Source organism: Erythrolamprus reginae, chromosome Z (genome assembly GCF_031021105.1).
Source record: "Erythrolamprus reginae isolate rEryReg1 chromosome Z, rEryReg1.hap1, whole genome shotgun sequence".
Classification (NCBI taxonomy): domain Eukaryota; kingdom Metazoa; phylum Chordata; class Lepidosauria; order Squamata; family Dipsadidae; genus Erythrolamprus; species Erythrolamprus reginae.
In genome coordinates, this window is record NC_091963.1 from 152,601,146 (window position 1) to 152,618,592 (window position 17,447).

General features: G+C 57.4%; 2 protein-coding genes across 2 annotated transcripts; one reads left to right on the forward strand and one right to left on the reverse strand.

Annotated features, from left to right (window-relative positions):
• The first annotated feature begins 6,226 nt into the window (after positions 1–6,226).
• PFN1 (profilin 1) lies at positions 6,227–8,811 on the forward strand. Its single transcript, XM_070729140.1, has 3 exons — positions 6,227–6,534; positions 7,678–7,870; positions 8,338–8,811. The coding sequence occupies exons 1-3, from the start codon at positions 6,403–6,405 to the stop codon at positions 8,433–8,435; spliced, it is 423 nt and encodes a 140-aa protein (XP_070585241.1). The 5' UTR covers positions 6,227–6,402; the 3' UTR covers positions 8,436–8,811.
• Positions 8,812–9,217: 406 nt separating this feature from the next.
• On the reverse strand, positions 9,218–17,416 carry RNF167 (ring finger protein 167). The gene is given in 11 exon segments (XM_070729139.1): positions 9,218–10,166; positions 10,268–10,348; positions 11,276–11,369; positions 11,671–11,776; positions 12,162–12,252; positions 12,331–12,418; positions 12,522–12,590; positions 12,592–12,639; positions 12,714–12,794; positions 13,144–13,269; positions 17,327–17,416. Coding segments are annotated over 10 exon segments (1,080 nt in total). The 5' UTR covers positions 13,240–13,269; positions 17,327–17,416; the 3' UTR covers positions 9,218–9,840.
• Between the last annotated feature and the right edge of the window lie 31 nt (positions 17,417–17,447).

Consider the following 17,447-nt stretch of genomic DNA (forward strand, 5'->3'; position numbering starts at 1 on the left):
GCTCTACACTACATCCTTCAACATCTTGTGAATCTCCAATGACCTACACTAGGGTCCTCTTTGTAGACTCCAGTTCAGCATTCAATACCATCGTACCGGACATTCTCTTAACCAAACTAAATCAGCTAGTAGTACCTGAACACACTTGTAAGTGGATCACAGACAGGAAGCAGCAGGTGAAGCTAGGAAAAATCACATCAGATACACGTACAATTAGCACAGGTGCCCCCCAAGGCTGTGTACTCTCACCACTTCTCTTCTCTCTATACACTAATGACTGCATCTCAAACGGTCCATCTGTTAAACTAATGAAGTTTGCAGGTGATACAACAGTGATTGGACTCATTCGAGACAACGATGAATCCGCATACAGATGAGAGGTTGAACAACTATCCTTGTGGTGTGACCCGAACAATCTAGAACCTGAACACACTCTCAAAACCATAGAAATGGTGGTAGACTTTAGGAGAAACCCTTCCACCCTTCCACCTCTCACAATACTAGACAACGCTACTATTTACTAGATAAATGGTCAAAGCAATGGAAACTGCAGTTTAATGTTTCCAAATGTCAAATAATGCACTTGGGGAAAAGGAATCCTCAATCTGAGTATTGCATTGGCAGTTCTGTGTCAGCAAAAACTTCAGAAGACAAGGATTTAGGGGTAGTGATTTCTGACAGTCTCAAAATGGGTGAACAGTGCAGTCAGGCGGTAGGGAAAGCAAGTAGGATGCTTGGCTGCATAGCTAGAGGTATAACAAGCAGGAAGAGGGAGATTGTGATCCTGCTGTATAGAGCGCTGGTGAGACCACATTTGGAATCCTGTGTTCAGTTCTGGAGACCTCACCTACAAAAAGATATTGACAAAATTGAACGTGTCCAAAGACGGGCTACAAGAATGGTGGAAGGTCTGAAGCATAAAACGTATCAGGAAAGACTTCATGAACTCAATCTGTAGAGTCTGGAGGACAGAAGGAAAAGGGGGGACATGATCGAAACATTTAAATATGTTAAAGGGTTAAATAAGGCTCAGGAGGGAAGTGTTTTTAATAGGAAAGTGAACACAAGAACAAGGGGACACAATCTGAAGTTAGTTGGGGGAAAGATCAAAAGCAACAAGAGAAAATATTATTTGACTGAAAGAGTCATAGATGCTTGGAACAAACTTCCAGCAGACATGGTTGGTAAATCCACAGTAACTGAATTGAAACATGCCTGGGATAAACATATATCCTAAGATAAAATACAAGAAATAGTATAAGGGCAGACTAGATGGACCGTGAGGTCTTTTTCTGCCGTCAGTCTTCTATGTTTCTATGTAACACAGTATCAACAGTAGAGACCTTCAAATTTCTAGGTTCTATCATATCTCAAGACCTAAAATGGTCCCCTAACATCAAAAACATCTGCGCTAGCTCAGGAAGCTCAAACTGCCCCAGGAGCTGCTGATCCATTTCTACAGAGGAATCATTGAGTCCGTCATCTGCACCTGAATCACTGTCTGGTTTGTGCTGCAACCCACCAGGACCGACCCAGAACTGCAGAAGAAACAATGGCTGCCCACCTGCCTCCCACTGAGGACCTGTAGACTGTAGAATCAAAAAGAAGGCTGTGAAAACATTGACTGACCCTTCGCATCCTGGACACAAACTGCTTCAACTCCCACCCTCAAAACGTCGCTGCAGAGCCCTACACACCAAGACAACCAGACACAAGAGTTTTCTCCCGAATGCCATCACTCTGCTAAACAAATAATTCCCTCAACACTGTCAGACTTTTTACTAAATCTGCACTTCTATTTCCAGTAGTTTTTCTCATCATTCCTATCATCCTTTTCCTCCCACTTAGGACTGTACGACTGTCACTTGTTGCTTGTATCCTAAGATTTTTATTAATATTGATTATTTGACCCCTATGACAATCATTAAGTGTTGTACCACATGATTCTTGACAAATGTCTCTTTTTCTTTTATGTCCACTGAGAGCATCTGCACCAAGACAAATCCTTTGTGTGTCCAATCACACTTGGCCAATAAAGAATCCTATTCTACTCTACTCTACTCTACTCTACCTACCTACCGACCTATCTCCATATCTATATATCTCTCCCTCCCTCCCTCCATCTATCCATCTATCCATCTCTCTATATCTACCTACCTACCTACCTAATCTACCTACCCACCTCTCTATATCTACCTACCTATCTACCTACCTATCTAATCTACCTAACTACCTACCTATCTCTCTATATCTACCTACCTATCTATCTCTCTATATCTACCTACCTACCTATTTCTCTCTATATCTACCTACCTACCTATATCTACCTACCTACCTATCTATATGTACCTACATATCTACCTACATATCTATATCTACCTACCTACCTACCTATATCTACCTACCTACCTATCTATATCTACCTACCTACCTACCTATCTATATCTACCTACCTACCTACCTATATCTACCTACCTATCTATCTATATCTACCTACCTACCTATATCTACCTACCTACCTATATCTACCTACCTACCCATTTCTCTCTATATCTACCTACCTACCTACCTAATCTACCTAACTACCTATCTCTCTATATCTACCTACCTACCTATCTATATCTACCTACCTACCTATCTCTCTATATCTACCTACCTACCTACCTACCTATTTCTCTCTATATCTACCTACCTACCTATATCTACCTATCTACCTACCTATATCTATCTACCTACCTACCTATATCTACCTACCTACCTACCTACATCTACCTACCTACCTATCTATATCTACCTACCTACCTCTCTATATCTACCTACCTACCTACCTCTCTATATCTACCTACCTACCTCTCTATATCTACCTACCTACCTACCTCTCTATATCTATCTACCTACCTACCTCTCTATATCTACCTACCTACCTCTCTATATCTACCTACCTACCTCTCTATATCTACCTACCTACCCTACCTATATATACCTACATACCTACCTATATCTACCTACCTACCTATATCTACCTACCTACCTACATCTACCTACCTGCCTACCTACATCTACCTACCTACCTATATCTACCTACCTACCTCTCTATATCTACCTACCTATACCTACCTACCTACCTTTCTATATCTACCTACCTACCTATCTATATCTACCTACCTACCTACCTATATCTACCTATCTACCTACCCATATCTACCTACCTACCTCTCTATATCTACCTACCTATATCTACCTACCTACCTTTCTATATCTACCTACCTACCTATCTATATCTACCTACCTACCTACCTATATCTACCTATCTACCTACCCATATCTACCTACCTACCTACATCTACCTACCTATACCTACCTACCTCCCTCTCTATATCTACCTACCTACCTACCACTTGCCCTGTTCTCTAAGGAAACTTAAGTTTCATGACCAAGTTTCACACTTTGTTTCAAATCCGGGGCTGGGGACACAGTGGGGGGGGGAGAACATTGAGTTGATGCTTCCTGCTTGGAGCTGCTGTTTGCCCTCGTTTTTGTTCTTCCCACTTTTCCGCTGCTCCGAAGGCTGCTGGCTGCCATTGTTCCTCCCGGGGTGGGGGCCGCTCCACGTGCCTCTAAAGACTCAAGGCCCGTGCCTCGGTGCCAGCCCCCTACCTACCACGGTGCTTCTAAGCAAAGCCGACCACAGGCATGTCAAAAGTTCCTGCGTGAGTCAGGTCTGGCGGTTTGCAGAAGGAAGTGCCCTGGGGCCCCCCCGCTAACCTGGGGATTTGTTCCTGTTCCTTGGGGGGGGGCTTCTGAGGCTCTGTCCCATGTGCCTTGCGAAACTCACCTGCTGGGCTTTGTGGTCCTCAGCTACTCCGCTCTTCTTCTTCTTCTTCTTTCCCTTTTTGGCAGCCCTCAAGACCTCCACGTGGACCCTCCCAGGATTAAGTCTGCTCCCCATGGTGCTAGTCCCCATTGTGACATCTTGGCCCTTGCCCCCTCTCCCTCCCCCCATTGCTAGGAGGCCACAGTTTGCAGCTGAGTTGAGGACTCCCCTTATGCCCCCAGGCCCCAATCCACTTCCTGGCCTCCTTGAGATTTGGGTGCACCCCCCCCCCCCACCAAACATCTGGATTCGAACCCAGGCAGTCCACACACTAATGGGGCTGTCGGTCAACAATGGGGCCTGCCTGCCAACAGCCCCCATGCCCGTCTCTGCAGTCCGTTTAAGGGCAAAGGGGCATCAGTGGATGGGGGTGGTACCCGCAGGGGGGGGGGGCGTTTCCACTTTCGCCCCCATTGGGGCTGTTTGACATTTTGAAACGCTGCCTCGGAATCCAGGCGGCTGAGCGGAAGTGAGCCTCCGACTCAGAGCGGCTGATGCAAGCAGCTTGCGGTTTCTGATCTCGGAGGCAACATTCAGTGAACGTCGCTCGCTCGTTTCCAGAAACCGGGTGGAAAAAGGCCACAGGGCCTACTTCATGGGGAGGGTGGGCGCCAGGAGAGTCTGCGCCCTCAGGGGCTGCAAACCACAGGTCACAACCTTCTTGCCGGAGGGGCACAAAAGCCCCTTCTCATACAGGCCTGGCTGCACTGCAGCCTCCCCCCAAGACAGGTTCAATCCTGGCTTAATTAAGCCAGGATCAATCTCCAGTTGAGGATCTTGCAGCGTTGAGAGCAAGGAGGAATATACGTGGCTCAGGGGTGAATTCAGGGGATCCCTGGTGACCTCTTAGCCGGGTTCCTTTTTTATCATAGACGTCTCATTACCCAACTAGGTTAGTTAGTTAGTAAGTTTAATTAATTAATTAATTAGATTAGATTTGTATGCCGCCCCTCTCCGAAGACTTGGGGCAGCTAACAACAATGAAAAGACAATGATAACAAATCTAATATTAAAAATAATCTAAAAAACCCCAATTTAAGAGACCAATCATACATACAAGCACACCATGTATAAACTCTATAAGCCTCGGGGGAAGGGGACATGTCAATTCCCCCATGCCTGATGACAGAGGTGGGTTTTAAGGAGCTTGCGAAAGGCAAGGAGGGTGGAGGCAACTCTGATATCTGGGGGGAGCTGGTTCCAGAGGGCCCGGGCCACCACAGAGAAGGCTCTTCCCCTGGGTCCCGCCAAACAGCATTGTTTAGTTGATGGGACCCGGAGAAGGCCAACTCTGTGGGACCGAACCGGTCACTGGGATTTGTGCGGCAGAAGGTGGGCCCGGAGATATTCTGGTCCGATGCCGTGAAGGGCTTTATAGGTCATAACCAAGACTTTGAATTGTGACCAGAAACTGATCGGCAACCAGTGCAGACTGCGGAGTGTTGGTGTGACATGGGCATACCTTGGGAAGCCCATGACTGCTCTCACAGCTGCATTCTGCACGATCTGGAGTTTCCGAACACTCTTCAAAGGTTTTATCACCAGTGATGATGTTACGTGGTTGAAAAGAAACCGGCTCAGAACCCACCCACCCCGAAGGCTGGGCTGCAGTTGAGGGGGGCGAGGAGGGGGCCGGCCTGGCCATCTCTGAGAATGAAGTGGGGCACCTGGTAAGAGGGTCCTGCAGAAGCCCACCCACCCACCCACGTGAGCAGAGTGGGCCACAAGGCGCACTAAACCTGTGTGGCAGTCAGAGTGAGTCTTTCCCATGCTGGGGAGGGGGTTCTCCACCACCCCCACCGAGCCTTGCTTCTCAGCTCCCCCCAAAAGAAGGTGGAGGGGGCAGCTGTAAGTGGGGCTGTGCCAGGGAGGGGGGGATCACACCAGAAAGGGATGCCCTGCCCCCTCATGAGTCCCCCGGTGGGGAGGCTCTGGCGTTGCCCCCCCTCCCACCCCCTAGACAGAAAAGGGGAAACTTTGCAGGGCCAAAACTCCCCCCCCCCCCTTAGCCTCCGGATGCCTCTGCGTGCAACGTGAGGCCGCTTAGAGGTGGAGCTCGAGAGGTTGCGAGTTCTATCCTAGGCAGAGGCAAGCGAAGGGTCCCCTGCTTGGGCGGGGGAAGGGGAGGGTTGGACTAGATGACCGGCAAGGTCCCCTCCGACTGTTCCGCCGGGCGTCCCTTGAGAAACCCAGTTCTGACCCTGCCTCTCCCCCTCCCCAGAAGCCCCCCAGAGCCCTCCGGGCAGGCAGTGCGCGGAGGACCGACGGCCCCTCCCGCTTCGCGCCCCCTCCCCCCCCAGGACTGGAGGGGAGGAGCGCCTGCGCGGCCACGCCCCTCCCGCTTCCTCCTCCCCCTCCCCTTTCCTCCGGCTCCTCGGGCGCTCGGCTGGCTGCTGCTCCAGTCCTCGGCGGAGTCCGCGCCCGAGCTGCCGCTTCCCCCGCCGCCTCCGCCCGCCGGGAAAGCTCCGCCTCGCCTCCCTCCGTGCTCGGCCGCCCCAGACGTCGCGCCCGCCCCGAACGCTGCGGCCATGAGCGGCTGGAGCTGCTACATCGACAGCCTGATGGCCGACAACACCTGCCAGGACGCGGCCATCGTGGGCTACAAGGACGCGCCCGCCGTCTGGGCCGCCGCCCCGGGAAAGACCTTCGCCGGCATCACGGTGAGCGCCGCCGCCCTTGCGCCCCGCCCCGGTGCCACGTCCCCCGGCGCGGAGGGGGAGGGCAGGGGGCCCTGCTGGGGGTCTCTCCGGGCGCCCGCCCCCCCGGGGAGCACGCGGGCCTCGGCTCCACGCTTCCGGCCGGACGCCTTGGCTGGGCCCGCTTGGCCCCACGGACAGGACGGGGGCGGCCGGGGGAGGGGGCGGCGGGGGGGCCGGAAGCGCCGCGGCCTCCGCTTCTCGGCCGGTTCCGGAGCTCCGGCGGGGCGGGGGGGTCTCCCAGGGCCCCGGGGCGGGGAAGGCCACGGAAGAGGCTCGCCGCCGCCGCGTGGGGACTTTCCGCCCCTCCCGCCCCCGAAGCCGGGCTCGCTCCCCGAGGGCGGTTCCTGCTTTGGCCCCCGGGCGGCTCGGACGGGAGGGGAGGGCCTGGGGGGCGGGAAGGAGCGAGGCCGTGGAAGCGGCTCCCTCCCCGGAAGTCCGCCCGCCGCCTCGTGGGCACCTTCCCTCCCGGGCTCGCCCCGTGCGGGGGGGCCTCCTCCTTCCGGGCAGGGGGGGGCAGGGGGGGGCGGCGGCGCGGGAGAGCTCGGGGTGGGGGCCTCTGGCCGCGGCATGGCGGACTTTCCGGCCCCGCGCTGTCTCCGCCCGCGGGCCAAGTCTCGGCCCCTGCAGGGGTCTCCTTCCGAGCAGGAGGCGGGAAGGGCCGGAAGCCCCGCGTCCCCCACTTCCGGGCCTTGCAGCGGGGAGGGGAGGGCCGGGGGGCCGAGGGTTCAGACAGGCAAAGCTCCAGGTGGGTGTGAGGCCATAGAGGTCCACTCTGGGAGTCCAGCTGCCACCACTTGGGGACTTTCCAGCCCTTTCTCTGTTTCCCGCCTGCTTGGCCTTCCCTGGGCGGCTCCATGTCAGCCTTGGCCTGGCACTTCCGCCCGAGGCCACTTGCAGGCCAGCCCTTGACCCCTGGGGAGCAGCTCCTCAATCCGGGCAGAGGGAGGGTGGCCTAGCAGGTGGTGGGGCCACAAGGGGGGTCTTGGGGCCTCCGGAGCCCAGTCTCAGCCTCTGGTACTTTGGGGCCCAGCTGAGGAAGTCGGTGGGGCCACCTTGGCCGGAGGAGGCTGGAGCCACAGTTGACCGTTTCCCTCCTGCCTGCAGCCCGCGGAAGTGAGCGTGCTGGTGGGAAAGGACCGCAGCAACCTCTTCGTCAACGGGCTGACGCTGGGCGGGCAGAAGTGTTCCGTCATCCGGGACAGCCTCCACATGGACGGCGAGAGCACCATGGACCTGCGGACCAAGAGCACCGGCGGAGCCCCCACCTACAACATCACTGCCGCCATGACCAACAAGAGTGAGTCAGGCAGGCCGCAGCAGCTGCTGGCTGGGTGGCCACCATGGGAGGGGCCCACATTCCTTCCCTGCCCACAGCTGCGAGGGGCTTTTGGGGGGTGTTGCGCAGGGACAGCTGTGGCTCAATGCAGCCCAGAAGGGCCATCAATCTGGGCCAGCACCCTCTGGGGGTGTTCACAGGAGCATGGACTTTCCAGACCCTCCAATGCGCTGTGGCCAGTCAGCCCCTCTGCCACCATTACTTTCCCCTGACTAGTTAAACCAATGCTACACTCTTGTCCTCCACGTCTAGGTCCCTAAATGGCAGGGCTCCAATCTTCCTGTGCAATGCTGACCCCTCCCCAAGCCATATTTGGCAGCAGACTTCCTGCGCGTGGGGGGGGGGGGGGAGAGGGATGACTCTCTTGCCATCTCTTCCTCGCCTGGCATTGCCACTGACCGCTTCTCTCTGTCTCCCCCCTCGGACAGCAATCGTGCTCGTCATGGGCAAAGAGGGCATCCACGGCGGCTGCATCAACAAGAAGTGTTACGAGATGGCCAACCACTTGCGGCGGTCGCAGTATTGACCCGGCCCTGCTGGTCCCATCTGTGGTACTACTGATGGAACGGTGTGAGGATGTCCCAAGACGGTGGCGACCGCCCTGGGCAACCAGCCTTGGCTGCTGCGGGACCAACCCCCCCCCGGCCCACGACCGATCGCCGCTTATTCCGACTTCTCCTGCTCACTCACAGCCCCCCCTCCCCCCCGTTTTTTTTCTAATGCCCCCACTCTGCCCCCAAGCCCCCCTCCCTACAAATTTCTCTTTTTTTGTTTTTTTGCCATTTTTTTTTCTACCACGAATCCTTACTGCTGCCAAATTTTCTGGTTGTTACAAGGTGTAGCTTTTTTGACGAAGAAAACTATATTGCAACAAGAAAAAAATAAAATGAATTGAAATTCTATGTCACGGGGCAGTTTTCTCTGTGAACGTGGCCAGCGTCGTTACCCGCCCCCCCTCCCCTGGGTCTCCATCCCCCTGGGCCGAAAACAATGGCGAGGCCCTGGTGGCTGGCACAGAAGCCTGCTTGTTCCGGTAGACAATGGGGGAGCTGGCTGCGGAACGGGTCACTCTCTGTGGTCAGTTCAAAGGAGCCGGGCGGATGAGGTCTTTGGCTGGGATTGAGCCCCCTTGCAGCCCCTCTTCCCCCAAACACGCAGCCAGGTGTGTGGACACATGCCCCCCTCCCATCACCATTGGCACCCGCCCACCCACACTTGGAGGGAGGGAGGGGCTCTTTCCTCCCAAATTCACTCATACCGCTTTCATTTTGGTGGGTTTTGCTAAGAAAAAACAGATGCAACAGGAGATAAATTTTAATTTTTATTGGTTGACTGGAGGGGCCCTGCTCCTTCCTTTGCCCCCAGCCTCACCGCTGCCCGTTGGCACAACCTGCCCAATCAGCTGGAAGTGGCTGAAAGTAAAGCCCCCCCCCCCTTCGGAAGCAGCCAGGGGAGATCTGGGGGCAGGGCAATTCTCACCCCGTTACCCGAAGGGCTGCTCCCCCCCCAGGGTAAAACCATTTGGCACCAATGCCAGAGGAGTGGGCAGACGGAGGGAGTGGGATCGGGGCGCCTGCCCCTCACCCAGGTCCTTTGGAGGCTGCCTCGGACCCTCCTGCTTGGCAGGGAACCCAGAAAACGGGGGCCTGGATTGTGTCAAACCCCCCCCCCCCCCCCCAAGAATGCCAGCTGGAGGAGCAGCCCAAATAGGGGCAGCCTGATGCCCAGGGCACTTGCAGAGCTGGGAAAGAGGAGCCGGCCCACCAGTCTACTGCCTCTCCTGTGAAGACCCCTCCCTCTTTCTGTGGGGGGGAGGGTGGGGGGGCTGTGACACGTGCCAAGGACCTGGGCCTGCAAAGTTGCCTAGTGCCAAAGGCCTCTTTCTTTGAGGAGGGGGGCTCGTCTGGCGACCGGGGTGGGGGGGGCGGTGGCTAGACCAGCAGCCGGCCGTGCGAGGGGGGGCTGGGGGCCGGCTCCTCTACACCCTCAGCCAGGAGCCCCCGTGGGCTGGAGGGGGCCATGCTGCCGAAGCAGGGGGGGGGCGCGGCCGTGCTGGGCGAGGGGCGCAACAAGGGGGTCCGCTCCGAATCCTCTTCCTCCTCCTCCTCCTCCTCCTGTCCCGCGGCCTGGTTATGGGCGGCCCCCTCCCCTTCCTCCGAGTCCGAATCCTCCGGGGAACGGACGACGCGCTGCTTGCAAACCGGGCAGGTCTTCCGGGTCTGGGTCAGCCAGGGGTCCACGCACTTGCAGTGGTAGGCTAGAGGGGGACACGGGGGTCCAGGCTCAGGCCCCTCCCCTCGATTTTCCTCCGGCCCCCCCCCCCCGGGCACGGGACCAGCCGCCCCCTTTTGGGCTCACCGTGCGAGCACGGCAGGATTCGCAGCCGGTCCCCGTCCTCGTAGTCTTCCAGGCAGATGGCGCAGACGTCATACTCGTCCCCTGGGGGGGGGGGGGGAGAGAAGATGGGGGTCAAGCTATTTAGGGGCTCTTCCCCACTGCAAACGCATCGGGTGGGCGCAGGCCTTGGAGGGGGCGAGGGGAGTCTGGGGTCTGCAAGGGCAAGAGGGGGAGGTGCGCGCGATCCTAGCCCCGGCGGGCGTGGGCGCGCGCGAACGAAAACAGGAAGCCGGCGTTGGGGCGGCTCGCAGCGCCCGCGGAGGGAAGTGGTCGGCGGAGCTCCAAAGAGCCGCGCGGCCCGGCCCTTATAAGGCAAAAGTTGCGCTGCGTTGCGCTGCGCTGGGCGGCCCGGAATGAAGACCTCCCCCCCGCCGCCCCTCCTTTGATCCCGGACGCAGCGAGCAACCCCAACGCCGGCGCCCCCTCCCCGCCAGCCTCTGTGCGCGCTTCCCGAAAGGAGCACGTGGGGATCCGCGCAGGGGTTTTCCACGGCCGGAAGAACGGGGAGGGAGGGGGGTATTAACGCTGCAGATGGAGCGGAGCAGGCAACGGGGGGGGGGTGTTGTTTCCCTGGGTAGCAGGAGGGAGGGAGTCTCACGGGAGGGGGCACCCTCCAGGAGAAGCCCCACGGAGCCACTCATCCCACCCCCCAACCCTAACCCCCTCCCATGCCAGATCAAAGACTTATTTGGGGAGGGGTCGATCATCGGCATCCATCCCCCTTCCTCCAACCTCTCTCTGCCCCACCTCCAGGGCAAAACGGGCCAGTCCCTCCCCCAGGCCTGAAAGGAAAATGGAGGGGGGGGTCTGCAGCACATGGCCAGAAAGGGATCAAATGGGGGGAGTTGTCCCCTCTGGCTGAGTCAGCTGACTTTCTCTTCAGCCCCTCCCCCATCTATTCCATGTGTGCAGAAGGGGAGTGGGGGGTCAGCCAGCCCCTATTTCCCCCCCCCCCAGCCCCCAGCTGACCTTTCCTGTACTTGTGCTGGGGGATCTCTCTCAGCTGCTCCTTGGACAGTCGGTCCTTCCGCATCCTCTTCCGATGTTGGACACACCGAACAATCTGACACACACACACACACAGAGTGGGTGTGATTTGCCCAGAACCTTATTGCCAGGGGGGGGCACATGAATGAACACACACACACACACACATGTGCGATTGTGGGAACGAGCAGCTGACAGGGACCCCTCCCCAGGTTGTCTTGCTACACAACCTGGCCCCCCCTGCCAATCTGCAGTCCAGGACTGCGCACTGGACGGAGGGGGCGGGGGGCTGGGGGTGGCGCTGGGCGCAGGACTGTGCAAAGTCAAGATCCAGAAACTGAAGGGGGCCACCCCCTCACCCCGCAGTGGGCCCTCACCAGGATGGTGCACATGACGGCAATCACCACGCCCACCACGCCTGTGAAGGGGATGAGGTAGTAGCCCAGCGGGAAAATGAACTCCGGCATCAGGACGACGTGGCCCCTGTGGAGGAAGGGGGGGCAGAAGCGTAAGGCCCTGGGGGGGCAGATATCCCCTCCTCCTCCTCCCCCCTTCCGGACAAAAGGGTCCCGGCTGCATGACGCACGGCCCTCCAGAAAGGCCTGGCGGGCAGCTCCTCCGCTAAGGGTCCGAGGGCTCAGCAGAGGCTGCGCAGATTCACAGCGGCAGGAACTGAAATGGCTCCTCCCACCCCTAGCGCTACCCACCCCCCCCACCCCGCAGGGCAGAAGCCCCAAACCACACAGCCCTGAGCATCTGCACAAGACATTTCGCCGTCGGAGCCCCGCGGTGAGCCCCCGCCAAGGCCCCCTTTCCTGCAGGGCCCCCAGTCCTCCCCACAGCCTCCCTGCTGTGCCGCGGGGCCTACCCTCTCTCATAGGTAAAGGCGCTCCGCAGGTAGGTGGCCGCTGTCTCGCCCGTGAAGACGGAGGGGACAGTGATGTGCTTGCGCAGCTGGTCTGGGGAAGGAAGATGGGTGGTCAGGGGAGAGGGGAGCCGGGGGAAGGCCCAGCGCAAGGCCACCCGCCTCGACTCACCGTCCTCCCAGACCATGTTCAGCAGGTCATCTGAGCCGACATTGTAGACGATGACCCCCAGGAACCCAGCCTTCTGCGCGTGGTACACCTGCCAGGGGACACATGAGAGGAGGGGCTGAGGTGACTCCCCCAGGATCTCTTTTCACGAAGCCCCCCCTCCCATGGCACTGCCCTCCCACCAGCCATCTCACCTTAACATCAAAGCTGCAGTTGTACCGTCGGACAAGGGCGATGAAGACGCTGCTGTTGGACGGAGGGGACCTGGAGGGGCAGGCAGGCGTTGGCCGGCCGGGCTTCCACTAGGAGACCCTGCAAGGGAGGCAGGGAGTTGGTGGGGGCCCAGGAGGAGGGATGGCTCCACAGCTGCCCAGGTAGATACTCACCACAAGTCCTTCCCGGGGCAGCGGGTAGCCAAAAATGGCTGGCAGGTCAGAAAACTCCATACTGGTATTGTGGTCTGACACCTGAGGAGGGAGGAGTGCATGAAGGGGGCGGCCAGGCCGGGGTGGGGGTCAGAGTCCAGTCACCCTTCCTCACCCCTTCAGCAGTCAATCTTTAGATGCTCCCCTCCCCTCCCCTCTCCCAAACTGCAGCTCTGAGCACTAGCCAGCCCTTCGTCGGGCATCCCGCCGGCTGAAACCAGCCTCCCTGGGAGGCCATCTTACCAGTGGAGCCCTGCAAGGGCCTCGCTGTGATCCAAGCGCCCTCTAGTGGCGGAGGCCAGCTCTTCAGGAAAGGGCAAGAAAATGAGGGAGGCTCAACCGACCCACCCGAAACCCCAGGCTGTTCTCAATTGGGGGGGGGGGGTCTCACCGCTTGGATGTAGCCTTTTGCGACTGGCAGATCCCACAGCAGACAGACGGGCAGGAGGAGGGCAGCAGCAGCTGGCAGGGGGTGCCTGGGTTGCATCCTGAGGCAGCTTGGGGGCAGCTGGAGCTTCTAGGAGAATGGGGGGCAGAGCCCGTCAGGCAAAGGGGCCCCAGGCAGGTGGCTGCCAGACCAGCCGGGCCCTGAGCCCCACCAGGGACTAGCAGCTTGTCCTGCTAGGCAGCTACTGCCTGCGCCCTGCCTCCTCGTCCGAGTGAACTCACAAAGATGATCGACACACGCCCCCCAGGCCGACCCTTGGCCTCCCGCAGCCCACACGGGCAGCAGAGCCTGGCATTCAAGCTATGGCATGCCGGGGGCACACCGAAGTTCCAGGCAACCAGCACCAACCCGGTTGAGGGAGGGAAGGGTTGGGGGGGCGGCAGGCAACTACACCACACGTCTTGACTGCTCCAGTCACTCCGGGGTGGGGGTGGGGGTGCAGATGCAGATACGGTCAATTGGCTTCCATAGTGGACCAGGGGGCGGCTGTCGACGTGCTTTACTTCAACTTCAGTAAGGCTTTTGACAAAGTGGACTATCACCTGCTTCTAGATAAAGGACAGCGACACCTCCAAATGGATTCACAACTGGCTAACGAGTGCAGTGCTGCCGGCCACTGAAGCTGACTGTTGATCTGCAGGTCAGCGGTTCAAATCTCACCCCTGGCTCAAGGTTGACTCAGCCTTCCATCCTTCGGAGGTGGGTAAAATGAGGACCCGGATTGTGTGTGTGGGGGGGGGGCAATATGGTGGCTGTTAAAAAGTGCTGTTGCTAACATGTTGTGAGCCGCCCTGAGTCTAAGGAGAAGGGCGGCATGAACAATAAAATAAATGAATAAATAACTGCACTCAACGCCTGGCGCCCAGTGGAGCTGCAGTGGACTCCACCAAGGCTCTTCAACATCTTCATCAAGGACTTGGACAAGGGATAGATGGGGAACCAGGTGACACCAAACTGGCAAGAATAGCCAACACTCCAGAAGACGGGATCAATACACAGAAGGATCTTGACAAATTTGAGCAATGGCTGAAATTCAGTGGTGAAAAAAAGTCAGGTTCTACGTTTAGGCATGAAAAGCCAAGACACACGGGTAGAGCACAGGTGGTACCTTGCTCACAGGAGTAACCGTGAGAGGGACCTTGGGGTCCTAGTGGACGACCATTGAGATAGGAGCCAGCCGTGTGCAGCAGCTGCCAAAAAGCCCACACAGTTCTAGGCTGTGGTCACCACAATACAAAAAGGATGTTGAGACTCTATAAAGAGTGCAGAGAAGAGCCACAAAGAGGACTAGGGGACTGGAGGCTAAAACGTGTGACAAACAGTTGCAGGGTTTATGTTTAGTTTAATGCAAAGAAGGACCAGGGGAGACATGATAGCAGCCTTCCAATATCTCTCAGGGGTTGCCCCAAAGAAGGAGTCAAGCTATTCTCCAAAGCACCTGAGGGCAGAACAAGAAGCAATGGATGGAAACTAAACAAGGAGAGAAGCAACTTGTAACTAAGGAGAAATTTCCTGACAGTCAGAACAATTGATCAGTTTTAAAGAAGATGTTGGATCACCATCTGTCTGAAGTAGTAGAGAGTCTCCTGCCTAAGCAGGGGGTTGGACTAGAAGACCTCCAAGGTCCCTTCCAACTGTTGTTGTTGTTATTATTATTGTTATTGAGCCGGGATGGCGCAGCAGGTGGAGTGCAGTACTGCCGGCCACTAAAGCTGACTGCTAGATCTGCAGGTCAGCGGTTCAAATCTCATCACCAGCTCAACGTTGACTCAGCCTTCCATCCTTCCAAGATGGACCGGTCCACTACGCCGGCTCTGTTTTTAAAAAGTGTGATTGCTAACATGTTGTAAGCCGCCCTGAATAAATAAATAAATAAGTAATAATAATTATGTCCATTCCTCCCAGCTACTCACCCTGATTCTGGAGACCCCTCGTTAGCAGAGCTTCCTTCGGGGGTCCAACCCGTCTCCCCCATCCCCACCCACCGTTCCCATGGGCCCAGGCAAAGGCTCCACCCTGAAGCAGTGGCTGCCTGGTCTGGAGCCAAAGGTCCAAAGGACCCTATGGGGTGCCCCCCACCCAAATTGCTCCCCTCTTCTCACTAGGCTGCATGACCACCCGTCCTGCAAGAGTCAGGATCAGTCTCGTCCCTGCTAAACACGTCCTCCCTTCTGACCAGTTCCCAAGGGGTCAGGCAGCAGAGTCCTGGGCACCAGACAAGGGGGCGAGAAGGGCTTTGCAGGGCAGCCGGGTCAAAGGAGGAACCCCCCCCCCCCCCCCCAATCGTGCACAACCATGGCCAGCTTCAGTGCGGTCCATTGCGGGTTCCTGATATGGTTGGATTCCCTGTTTGTGCCCTGTGACCATCGTTAAGTGTTGGACCTCCTGATTCTTGACCAATGTCTCTTTCCTTTTATGTCCACCGAGAGCATCTGCACCAAGACAAATCCATTGTGTGTCCAATCACACTTGGCCAATAAAAGAATTCTATTTTATTCTACTGTATTTTCTATTCTCCATTCATTCTATTCTGTTCTGTTCCTATTCTATTCCTGACAAATGTCTCTTTTCTTTTACGGATACTGAGAGCACCTGAAGACAAATTCCTTGTGTGTCCAATTATTATTATTATTATTATTATTATTATTATTATTATTATTATTATTTAGATTTGCATGCCACAAGATACAATATGAACAATGCAACAACAAATCTAACTAATTAAAATATTACGAACTAAAATCCCAATTTAATTAGTCAGCCAATTCCTTCACAACCACTTATCACATTTAGTAAGTGGGGGGGGGGGGCTTGATCTAATGGCCCCATGCCTGGTGACGTAAATGAGTCTTATGACTCTTGCGGGAGGCGAGGAGGGTGGGGGTAGTGCGAATCTTTGGGGGGAGCTGATTCCAGAGGGCTGGGCCCCCCACAGAGAAGGCCCTTCCCCGGGGCCCTGCCACCAAGCGACATTGCCTGGCTGATGGGACCTGGAGAAGGCCGACTCTGTGGGGCCTGACCGGTCGTGGGGATTTGTGCGGCAGGAGGAGGTCCTGCAGTTATTCTGGCCCGATGCCACGCAGGGCTTTATAGGTCATCAGCAACGCTTTGAATTGTGTCCGGAAACCAATGGGCAGCCACTGCGGTCTTTGTTGGCCCATATAGAACCCGGCCTGCCTTCTCTCACTTAACGACCTCCTCGCACAGTCATGACAGCAGCCAATCCGCATTCAGGCCCATTGTTAAGTCCAGGCTTAGGCCACGCTGGCTCTTCTGTGACTTGTGGACTTTGACTCCCAGAATTCCCGAGCTGCCCTGATTGGCTGAGGAATTCCGGGAGTCGAAGCCCACAAGTCACAGGAGAGCCAGCGTGCCCCCCCCCCCGTGTGTTGGGGCAGGGGAGGCCGAGAGCGGAGGGAGGCTGCACAACCCCCTTCTCCTTCCCCCAGCCTTCTTCCTGGAGGGGGTGCAGCCCATGGTCCTTGGGGGGGGGGCTCCTCTTCCCCTTCTATCCTGGCGGTGCCCCACCCTCGCCCCTCCCCCTCCCATCATCCTCTGGATCCACTGGATCCCCTCCGGATTTCCCAGCAAATCTCTTGAAAACATTGGTCAATCAGGGCTCGGGGTGGGGGGGGGGACATTCTGCTGAGTCAGCCCCCCCCCGTCCGAAGCCCCTCGCCCCCCATCACCCAGGCCCCCTCCCTTTGGCATCCTGCCTCCCCCCTTGGCACCCCACTGGGGGCTTTGCCCTCCATGCCCGGGGGAGGCTCTTTGCTGGCGTGGAAGAGAGCCTCCCTCCCTCCCTCTCTCTTCCCCACCTCCCACCTAGGACCCCCTTCCTTTCCCTCACCTGCCCCCTTCCAGCATCTCACTTCGCCCCTCTTTGGGGAGAGGGCTTTGGGGGCCCTTCCCCTGCCCCCCCACGAACACACAGGCTGGGGAAAGCTGAGTAGACCCCCTCCGGCCTGGGACCCCCACGCACACCAGGCGCCCCCTCCCCACTGGGCTCCTCCGCCCCGCCCCTGGCAGCCCCAAACAAAGAGGGCAGCGCGGGGGGGGCGACATGGGGTGGACGGTGGCCGAGGAGGCGCTGATCCCCCCCTCCTCCGCCCGCCCCCCCTCTCACCTTCCCGAAGGGGCGTCCGCCGCCCACCGACTCTGTTTACAAGCCCTGGGCGCTCCGGGAAGACGCGGCGCTCTCGCGAGAGGCGGCGAGGGGAGGGGCGGCACTCCGACTCGGGCGCGGG